At 39.9% G+C, this 10,864-nt stretch overlaps 1 protein-coding gene across 2 annotated transcripts; it reads left to right on the forward strand.

Moving 5' to 3' along the window:
* The first annotated feature begins 1,385 nt into the window (after nt 1-1,385).
* Nucleotides 1,386-10,864, forward strand: psmd9 (proteasome 26S subunit, non-ATPase 9). Of its 2 annotated transcripts, none has more exons than XM_048611435.1 (4): nt 1,386-1,754; nt 5,886-5,988; nt 6,614-6,807; nt 8,012-10,864. In XM_048611435.1, the coding sequence occupies exons 1-4, from the start codon at nt 1,632-1,634 to the stop codon at nt 8,132-8,134; spliced, it is 543 nt and encodes a 180-aa protein (XP_048467392.1). In that variant the 5' UTR covers nt 1,386-1,631; the 3' UTR covers nt 8,135-10,864. The 2 variants fall into 2 exon arrangements, with proteins under 2 accessions (XP_048467392.1, XP_020378246.2); XM_020522657.2 differs by having other exon boundaries at nt 1,390-1,754; nt 10,648-10,864.

The following is a 10,864-nucleotide window of genomic DNA, read 5'->3' on the forward strand; positions in this document are numbered from 1 at the left end:
AGGTACGGAAGAGGGATTGTTCCACGTAACCTACAAAGAGGCAGGCGTAGCTTGGGCCCATGCGGGTACCCATGGCTACCCCCTTTGTCTGTAGGAAGTGGGAGGAATTGAAAGAGAAGTTGTTGAGTGTGAGGACGAGTTCGGCTAAGCGGATGAGGGTGTCAGTGGAGGGGGACTGGTCGGGCCTGCGGGACAGGAAGAAGCGGAGGGCCTTAAGGCCATCTGCATGGGGAATGCAGGTGTAGAGGGACTGGACGTCCATGGTAAAGATGAGGTGTTGGGGATCGGGGAATTGGAAGTTCTGGAGGAGGTGGAGGGCGTGGGTGGTGTCACGGACATAGGTAGGGAGTTCCTGGACCAAGGGGGAGAAAATGGAGTCAAGATAGTTGGAGATCAGTTCGGTGGGGCAGGAGCAGGCGGAGACAATGGGTCGACCAGGGCATTCAGGTTTGTGGATTTTGGGAAGGAGATAGAAGTCATTTTTGGAATGGCAGGCTGTGACTGGTTGGATGTCATGGGGATCAGTGCTTAATCCCCCTCTGATCCCAAGTTGGATCAATGATTTGGATGTGGGGATCAAATGTTGTGTTATTAGACTTATAGATCTAGATCCAGGGTACAGAGTCTCAGAATAAGGGACAGGACTTTAGGACTGAGATGAGGAGAGATTCCTTCACTCTGACGTTGGTGAATCTTTGGAATTTTTGTGCTCCAGAGGATCATGTAGACTCAGTCATTAAGTATGTTTAAACTAAAGATCAATAGATTTCTACTAATTAAAAACATCAAAGTGTATGGAGTTGTGCATGAAAATTATGTTGAAGTAGATCAGCCATGATCTAATTGAATGGCAAGGTGGGCTATACTGCTCCTATTTCTTATGTTCTGTCTGTGATATCTTTTACCCTTGCACTTAGGTAGGTTCAACACTGTGCAGAATTCACAATGACAGTTACAGATCAAATTGCCTGTCTGTCCCTCTAACTATGGAATCTATCTTCAACAACAATTCATATTTATATAGGATCTTAATAAAATGTCCCAGGTGCTTCACAGAAGCATCATAAAGAAATATCAGACAGCGAGGCATATAAAATAGACAGATGAACTAAAACGGAGAGGTTTTCAGGTTCAGTCTGAAAGCAAGAGGCAGTAGGGCCTAGGCAGCTGAAGGCAAGGTGGAGTAATTAAAATTTTTTGGTTTGAGAATCCAGAATTTGAGAAACATGGATATCTCCAAAATGTTGTGAGGTTGAAAATGATTACACAGAGAAGGAGGACACATGGTTGTGACAGGATTTTAAGACCAGGCTTAATTCTTTTAAAATCAAAGGCAATGCTTAACTAGACAAGTCTGACATTAAAAGGTCCATTTTCATAGTCCTCGCTGTTCCAGATCGTCATTTCCAGTTTGTTAAGTTGAATTACACCTCGTGGAAAGTGAACACAATGATTAATATCTAAATTCTATCAATGAACCACAGTATTTCTCGAATTTGCACAAATAGTCACAACCCATGAGACTGCTAAGATTAAGTCCAACTACGGGACTTGTATTTTGAATTATGCGGTTGCATTTTGAGGAGGAATGGTCTGAGTGCTGCCGAGACCCGTAGTCAGTCAGTGGCACCATGTCGGAGGGAAGCTCGGAAAGTTCCTCACAGAGAGTGACCGTGGCTGACGTACAGCAGCTGGTGAAGAAGAAAGATGCCATCGAGGCTCAGATCAAAGCTTACTACGATATTTTGGAGGGGGTGAGTAGTAGAAGGCTGCCTTGGTTGTACAACGCCATCAGTTCTCAGTGCTGGGGCTGTAAGGCGGCAGCCCCTGTGCTAGGCTTTAGCAGTAATTGTCTACAATGTGCTGGTTGTACTTCACACAAACACAAACTCCTCAAACCAACAAAAACGCGGACAGCTTTTCCGAAAAAAGGAACAACAACCTCCAACTGAAGAACGTCCCTGGCTTAGGCAGTTGCTTCAACAAGGAGTGAATGGGCGAAATTTCTTCCTTAACGACATTCAGGTTTCAGTATTTTGTTTTAATAATTAGTGTTATTCCTCTGCATTTTGGGAAGGTATGAGCCTTTCCAATTCATGTCAGTAGCGAAGTTTGGAAAGCAGGTGATTGAGGGACTACAGTTGATCAGTGACACACTCTCTTCATGTTGTTTGTTATTGTTTCTCGATGGATTATCATCCATTTTTGCACCATACTTTTATGAGAGAGGGCAGGATGGAGTCATACACTTGCCGTGGTGGAAGCTGTGTGTTTTGAACACATTGGGTGGGGGATTTTTTTCCTCATCATCTGATGATGCTTCACTTGAACATGTCAAAGAAAGGCTGCATTATTTTCCAGGCATATGGTTCACCCAGCACACTAAGTATTATGGGAATCAAGGGGTATGCCTGAAGTAAATAGTGCTTTGCGTATGAATTGCTGGGAGGGAGGAAAGCTGAGGCACTCATTTTCTCTATTAAACCTGGCCAGCAGCAAAACAAATTGTAACTCTCTGCAAAAGTTAGTGAGTTACTAACTATTTAAACAATCCCTGAGTCATTTATTTTCAACGTAACAGCATGAACGGAAGCTGGAAATATGATTGCCTACACCAAATCGAACAGTTGACATATCATCAATGATGTTTTGACAGTTGAGATGTTATGGTGCTTATTCATCTAATTTTGCACTCTGATGTTCAGCCCATCACTCTATCAGCCATGATTAGGTGAACCAGTGGACATTTAAATTCTAGACCCAGGCTAAGAAGTGGCACTAGAGAATTTAATGAGGCTAATCGCTGTATCTAATGGCCTATATCTTTATAGATTTCAGAGAGTTGCTGAGATAGTGGATGCATTGATTTTGATTTTCTAGAATTGTTTAGTTTCTAGACAGTTCCCAAAAATTTGAAGATTGCAAACATAATCAGCTCTGTAAAATAGGAGAAAGTCCCCAGTTTTCCCTCTATCAACCAGTTAGCCTAACACAAGTAGAAGGCAAAATAATAATATATTCTATTGTTAGAGATGTGGTAACAGGGCACTTAGGAAATCCTACTGTGATTAAAATGAGTCAGTCAATCTAGAAAAGGGTAATTGTCTTTGTCAAATATGTTAAGTGTTCCTTGAGGATGTAACCGGGAAGGTGGATAAGGGAGAACCAGTAAGTGTAGTGAACGTGGATCTTCAAAACACATTTGATAATGTGTTACACTAGGGGTTATTGCAAAAAATTAGAAGTCATGACTGGGTGTAATATTAGCGTGGGTTAAGGATTTGTTAATAGACAAAAACAGGAACAAATGGCACATTACGTTGGAGTGTTGTAACTAATAGGATAATTTTTTAAAAATAATCAGCACTTGGGTCTCAGCTATTTACAAGCCAGATTTTAATAAGTTGGGTGAGGGGAGTGGGTATAATGGAAGTAAGTTTGTGGACTGTACGCAATTATAGTTTGGGAAGAAAGTGGTGAGAAGGATACAAGGCAGCTACAGAGGGAGAAAATCATGTTGGGTGAGTGGAAAAGAGCCTGGCAGACTGAATACAAAGTGGCAAAGCATAAGTGTATCTTCTTAGGTAGCAAGTAAAAAATATTTTTCAAATGGAGAAATGCTGGGAAATGTTTACATTCAGAGAGACCTAGTGTCCTTGTACGTCAATCACAGAAAGTTAACATGAATATACAGCAAGCAATTAGGAAGGCAAATGGTATGTTATAAAGTACAAAATTTTTTAAGGGTTCTGAGATTTGAGAGGACCACCCTTTTGGTTTTTGAGAGCTATGGTTTGGTTTTCAAAGATTCCTTTTTCATTCTCACTAACTCATTTGCTAGGTGATGCAGTCACATAGTTACAAAACTTGTAGCATTGGTATTGATTGTATAGGGTATTTGGAGTGTCTCAAGCAGAATTAGAAGAATTCATTGATACCGTCAAATTATCTCTAGTAAACCTAAAGACAAATGTGCAAAGAAATTATTAATTTCCAAGACCCTACAGCATTTACATTGGCACAATATAATAGGCATTAGCAAACATGTTGTTTTCCAAAGTAACTGAGATTTTTACATTCAAAATGTCATCACCCTAGTGCCTATCAATCCACGTACAAAGCTGGAAGATTTTAACCAGGCAGTTAATAGTCTTTTTACTACATCTCAGTTCTCACTTTCACATTCAGTGCACTTTTACCCAATATAGTAACTTCTGAGTTTCTGTAGCAGTAAACTAGATTCCAAGTTCATTTGTAGGAAATTCATTACCTCAGTAATTTCAAGTTTCCCTGGCTGAGCATTTCTTTGTTCACAAGTCAAAAACTGTTCTTTCTCCCTTGCAATCTCCCTGTCCCCGTCTCCTTCTTGCAGTCTCACCCTGACCCCTCTTGAAACCCCAGTTGCTGCCTCACTATTGCCATGTATTTTCCTATTCCTCCAACCACAGACTGTTTCTCTCCAACGTTGCTTCCGATAGGTTCATGAGTGAATTGGGAGTGGTTTTCCTCTTGTTGCCCCTGTGGCTGAATTTTCCTAGGTGTTTTGGGATTTCACCTGTTATCCCTCCTGTGTTTTAAGACCTGGTATGTTACCTTTTGGCACAGTGATTAGAGCTTAAGCGTAAAGAAGCCTTACCATGATTATACAGGGCATTATTGAGCCACATCTGGCGACCACATTTGGTCACCTTATCTAAGGAAGAACATCCTTGTCCTAGATGATGTGTAACCAAGGTTTATTTGACTGATTTTTGCGTAGTCCAATGAGGAGAAAGTGATCGAGGTTTGTATACACCCTGATATTTAAAAGTATGTGAGGTGATTTGATTAAAATTGAAACTTATTAAGCTATTGAGAGGCTTGATAGGTATGCTAAGTAAATGTTCCTCCTGCCTGGTGAACCTAGAACACCGGCTCGCAGTCTCAGAATAAGGGGTTGGTAATCTGGGATTGAGATGAGGATTATTTTCTTCACTAAAAATCATGGGAATCTTTGGAATTTTCTATTCTAGAGAGCTGTGGATTTTCAGTTTTTCAGTTACGTTCAAAATCAGTAGAGTTTTGCATACTTAGGAAAGGAGGAGTCAAGGTTAAGGATCAGCAATAATCTTGCTGATTGGTGGAGCAGGCTCGAAGAACAAAAAGATCTACTTCAGTGCAAAGTAAAATAAATTGCCAAAATAAAAACACAAGATGTATGAAACTTGTTAAACTTTGGCACATTGAAGTTCCATACTCTCCTTTGTCTAGTGTGATGGTGTAATCAAACATCAACAAACACAGTGCATCCAGTTTCTGACATACCGAGCCAGTAGTTTACTTCCATTATATCAATTCTTGATTCAGACACTGAATTAAATGCATCAGCTTTCATTGTGTTGTGCAGCAGTACACTTATAGCTCATGTCATTTAATTATTTGTTTATTCAACAAAATGCTTGAGTAAATTATTAAGCCCTGAAAATTTGTTTGAATGTCATGCATTGAATTCTAATTTATGCCAATCATAAAATCACAGAATGATATAGCTCATAAGGCGACTATTTGACCAATTGTGCCAACACCAGCCCTTTAAAGCTATCTCATTAATCCTGCTCCCGTCTTTTTGCTCCAAAGTCCTGTAGGTAAAATATTCCATTACTTAACCATATGACTTTTGAATGGTACCATTCAAATCTGTTTCCATCACACTTTCAGACTGTTACAAAAATTCCTTTGTTTCCTCTGGCTCATTCGCCAATCACCTTTACATTTTGGTAGTGCATGACATTTGTAGGCATTATGGTTGGGCACAGAAAGGGAATGAAACAAACGGAAAAATATGTTCTCAAGTATTTCCTTTGAATTTTAACACTAATTGGAAATATTGAACTTGTGACTTTCAGCAAAACAAAGCTGGAATGGACGAGCCTTTAGTTGATATTGAAGGATATCCACGAACAGATATTAACGTTTATGAAGTTCGAACAGCTCGACATAATATCATTTGTAAGTAATATTGATACATTTTGAAAATTTTGTAATGTATTAACATAGAAATAATAGTACTTCAAGCAGCAATGTTAATTTTTTTGTGCAATTCAAAAATGATTATCTAAAATTCTTAATTCTTCGAATAGACTAATTCAAATAAGAACCGTTGTGTATTCAGATTTGTCAACCTCATAGGTGATCTTTCCTGGTTTTCGATGAGGAAGGGAAGTGTAGGCAGTGAAAAGGAATAAATTTTGTTTAAATTATATTTTTGCACATTTTGCTTTCATCAAGTTGAGAGATGAGTGCTTAAAAATTGAATAGTTTTGAAACTTTGCCTCAGCAACAAAAGAAGCCCAGTTGTATGTTTCTTCACTTTACGTGAAAGTTTTTGGTCTTTGTTTTCCATCATCTGCCGTTGATGGCTCATCTGAAATAAGGAAATCCAAGAAATCCTTAAACTATGGATTAAGGGCTCTTGTGGTGCAGTGATTGTGTCCCACCTCTAAGCCAGGAGGCTCAGGCTCAGGTCCCACCTGCTCAGGAGGTGTGAAATGACATCTCTGAACAGGTATTATTGTGTCCAGTTATGTCTCTAGCCATATCTAAATATGCTGTGAATGTTTTGTGTTTTTGTAAGGTCTACAAAATGATCATAAAGCCTTAATGAAACAAATTGAGGAAGCACTCCATCAGCTGCATGCACGTGACCGGGAGAAGCATAGACTGGATGAGGCAGAAATGCATTCTGAAGCAATGGAACAGGAGAATAGTTTACCATCTGCTTTTGCCAAAGTAGACACTGTTAGTCCAGGCTCACCTGCCTATATTTCAGTAAGTACAAATCTGAGTAGGTAAATCTATATACTCCAAATAATTGCTAATACAATAGATGATACCTCTTAAACAAAATTATTTTCCATGCTAAATCTTTCTGAAGAACAAAGAAAAACCAAATGATGTTGCTTGTTGTATCTGAGATCTTTAAATTGAAGCAGTCATTGGGATACTTGCTTTCCTTTTAAGTACTTCACTATATTCTTGTCAGCTATATAAAGCAGATAAGTTCATTTAATAACTGAATGAAACCTTTAAATGCTATCCCATCTTTGCATTTGAGGACATATGTATTTTGCATGAAAATTATAATGCTTTCTTATTATGATGTTCAGAATTTTTCCCAAAATAGATAAACAGAAAATTCATTATCAAGTTGTCTTTGGGTCCATAAGGAGTTTTGAGGTCATAAGGTCTTTTTAAAAAAAGTTAGACCTTGAAGAACTGGGAGTCAGTACAATGAGATACCTGCAGGAAAAGAATATTGACATCTGGAAATAGCATAAGTTGAAGTTCTTACAGAGACTAGCCCGGAGAGCATTAGAATACTCACACCTAGAGCTGACAAAGGCATTGATGAGAGTTTCAGCAGTTGATTGGTTGAGGCAGGAATGCTGGTGGGTGAAAGGTAGGTGACGTTACTGAGGTGGAAGTAGGCAGTCTTTGTGACAGAGTAAATATGGGGTCAAAATTTGGCATCAAGTTGATGGCAAACCTGTGAATAGTCCTACTTGTCCTGAAGCAGTGAGTGATGAAGGTAGTGATAATTGTGGAGCAAGAGTTGAAGTGGGAACCTTAGATGGTGGCTTTGGTCTCCCAATTTTTAACTGCCAGATGTGTGGATCATTCAAGACTGGATGTTGGAAAAGCAGCCAGATCGCTCAGAGGTGATGGAAATATTCAGATTGGTGATGGAGACACCGACCTAGATTTTTAAAAATTTGCTCACAGAATGACCTTTATTGGCCATGCCCGTTGGATGTGAAAGGTGGCGGTGAGCTCCATTCATAGTACTGCTGTGGGCCAAAGGGAAGCAATATAGAGCAGTATGTATACCATGATGCTGTTAAGAGTGGAGTTCCAGGATTTTCACCCAGTGACATTGAAGGCAATGTTGTTCCAACTGAGAATAATATGTGGTTTAGAGAGGAACTTGCTGGTGATGATATAACATTAGAACTGCTGCTTTTTATCTCTCTAGGTAATAGGGGTTGTGGATCTGCAAAGTACTGTCAAAGAAGCCATGCAGAGTTGCTGCAGTGCACCTTGTAGGTGGTATGCACTGTTTCCACTGTACATCAGTGGTGGAGGAAGTGAAGACTAAAGATGGTGAATAGGATCACAATCAAGCAATCTGTTGTCTTTAAATCACTTTTAGTTTTTTTGAGTGTTATGGAAGCTGAACACATCAAGGCAAATGTAGAGAATTCATTGCATCGCATTCTGACTTGTGCCTTGTGCGTCAGGGTTTGGGACACCACGTGGGGTCACAAACTGAAATTTTGGGATCCTGACTGCGAGGCAGCAATGGCTGCCATAGATTCTGATCAAGTTATAACTTGATGTACTTCAACAGGCTTCCACACTCACACTGACCTATTCTCGTCCCATTTATCTCTGTCCCTCACCCACATTTCACTATCCACCTCCACTCATTCCAGCCTGTTGTACCTGTTGCACTCTTCTCCATTCCAAGCTTGTTCTTTTCGATTACACTGACGAGTCATAGTGATTTTCAAATCTCAAAGTCTTTTCATGGTGGGAAAATGTGTGGGAAGCACTGCTAGTGGACAGATTTTAGCGATTCAGGATGTGAGTATCTTGCCACAGAATTTCCAGCCCCTAACCAGCTTTTGTAAGACAGTATTAGTAGAGCTGTTCCAGTTCAATTTGTGGTTAATAATAACTCCAGGATATTAATTGCAGAACAGGGAATAGGGAGATACTGTCAAAGGGAAGCAATATAGAGCAGTATGTATACCATGATGCTGTTAAGAGTGGAGTTCCAGGATTTTCACCCAGTGACATTGAAGGCAATGTTGTTCCAACTGAGAATAATATGTGGTTTAGAGAGGAACTTGCTGGTGATGATATAACATTAGAACTGCTGCTTTTTATCTCTCTAGGTAATAGGGGTTGTGGATCTGCAAAGTACTGTCAAAGAAGCCATGCAGAGTTGCTGCAGTGCAGTGCACCCTTTGATACGCAATGATACTGTCGCAGATGGTTATTGCCTGCCAGTAATCAGCCCAAGCCTGGATATTTCCCATGTCTTGCTGCATATGGATATGGACTGCTTCAGTATCTGAGGCATTAGGAATGGTGCTGATCGTTCTACAATCATCAGTGAACTTCTGACCTTATGATCATAGATTATTGATGAAACAGCTGAAGATTGTTGTGCGAGGACACTATTTGAGGAATTCCTGCATTGATATTCTGGGGCTGGGATGATTGACTTCCAGTAACACAACCACCTTCGTTTTTGGTGGGTGTGACTCTAACTGATTTCCAGTTTCTCTAGGACTCCTTGACGTCACATTCAGTCAAATGCTGCCTTGATATCAAAGACAGTCACTCTCACCTCACCTCATAAATTCCCCTCTTTTGTTCACGTTCGGACCAAGGCTACAATGAGCTCATAGGGGCTGGATAGTTCTAGTGAAACCAAAACTTAGCATCAGTGAGCAGGTCATTGCTGAGTAAATGCTGCTTGATAGTAATGTCCCCTTGACATCCCTGGATTTCAGCAACATATAAGTGGAAACTGACTTCTTGGGCTGAATTTTCCAATTTTTTAGCTAAATGTCATTTTCGAGGAGATTATTGGGGGGTTTCCGCCATGGCCTATGGTGACTCTTCTCATGCAACCTCCCACTGCTCGCCTCACTATGTCTTCAGGCTTCATAGCACCCTTCTGATTCAATCATGTGACAGTGCTTGCACCTTCTAGTTTGTCACTTGGCCCTGGGAGAATTATAAATGGGTGTAAACGATGTGAAATTAGCCAATAATGAGATGCAGTTTCATGAAAATAAAGTGGTTGCTGCTTACCAGTGATATTTTCATCAAACTATTGAAACTTTGAGGGGAGAAATGTACATTTCTTTTCTCAATGTTGAGGATTGGGGATATTTTGTTCTCACTGTATTCTCCAAATTTCTTGCTATTGTCCGTGCTGCTCAAGGGCTGAGAAAGTTGTCCTACATTTTTGAATGATGTTGGCAAGGCGGAATATGTAAGATGACCAACAGCAGAAAACAAAGAAAAAGAACAGGAATCTATCAATCACCCTCTCTGCTCCTATGATGCTGCTTGGCCTGCTGTGTTCATCCAGCCCTGCACCTTGTTGTCTCGGATTCTCCAGCATCTGCAGTTCCTACTATCTCAGGAATCTATCAATCTTTCCTTAACACTCAGCTTGAGATTCAGTGAAAGTAATATCCTCTGAACATGCTGGGGTTTCTGTTGACCAGAAACTGAACTGGGCCAGCTATATAACTACTGTCATACTGTCATTCTGTCATAAATACTGTCAGGTTTGAAGTTGGGAATTCTGCAATGAGTAACGCACTACCTAACTCCCAAAATCTGTTCACCATCTAGAACACAATTCACAATTCATGGGTGTGTTGGAATACTCTCCACTTGCCTGGATGAGTGCATCTCCAACAACGCTCGAGCTCAACACCAATGGTAATGAATGACGGTGAAAGTCAACAACTAGCTCCATTTTAAATATTTTGAGGGATCAAATCATCTTTGTAAAATAAATTACAATACTTCTTGAAAAATAAGGCAATTTTATACAGGCAAACTGTTTCTCTTTTCTTCTAGGGTTTGCAAGTTGGTGATGAAATTATAGAATTTGGTTCTGTAAATACACAAAACTTTCAAAACTTGCAAAATATTGCCACAGTGGTGCAGCGCAGTGAAGGGGTGAGTGCTGTACTTGTGGAAAACACTATGCGTTTTTGATTACATTTGACTGTATTCTGAAGAAAGCTTAATGTTCAAATTAGTTTTTCTTGAACTTATTGCTGTATCTTAACCA

Source organism: Rhincodon typus, chromosome 24, assembly GCF_021869965.1.
Source record: "Rhincodon typus isolate 14 chromosome 24, sRhiTyp1.1, whole genome shotgun sequence".
Lineage (NCBI taxonomy): Eukaryota > Metazoa > Chordata > Chondrichthyes > Orectolobiformes > Rhincodontidae > Rhincodon > Rhincodon typus.

Bases quoted from the DNA above. Each gene is read 5' to 3' on its own strand.
- psmd9 (XM_020522657.2), top strand. From the start codon at position 1,632: ATGTCGGAGGGAAGCTCGGAAAGTTCCTCACAGAGAGTGACCGTGGCT. The intron at 1,755-5,885 runs GTGAGTAGTAGA...TGTGACTTTCAG, and splicing joins ACTACGATATTTTGGAGGGG to CAAAACAAAGCTGGAATGGA. The intron at 5,989-6,613 runs GTAAGTAATATT...TGTTTTTGTAAG, and splicing joins AGCTCGACATAATATCATTT to GTCTACAAAATGATCATAAA.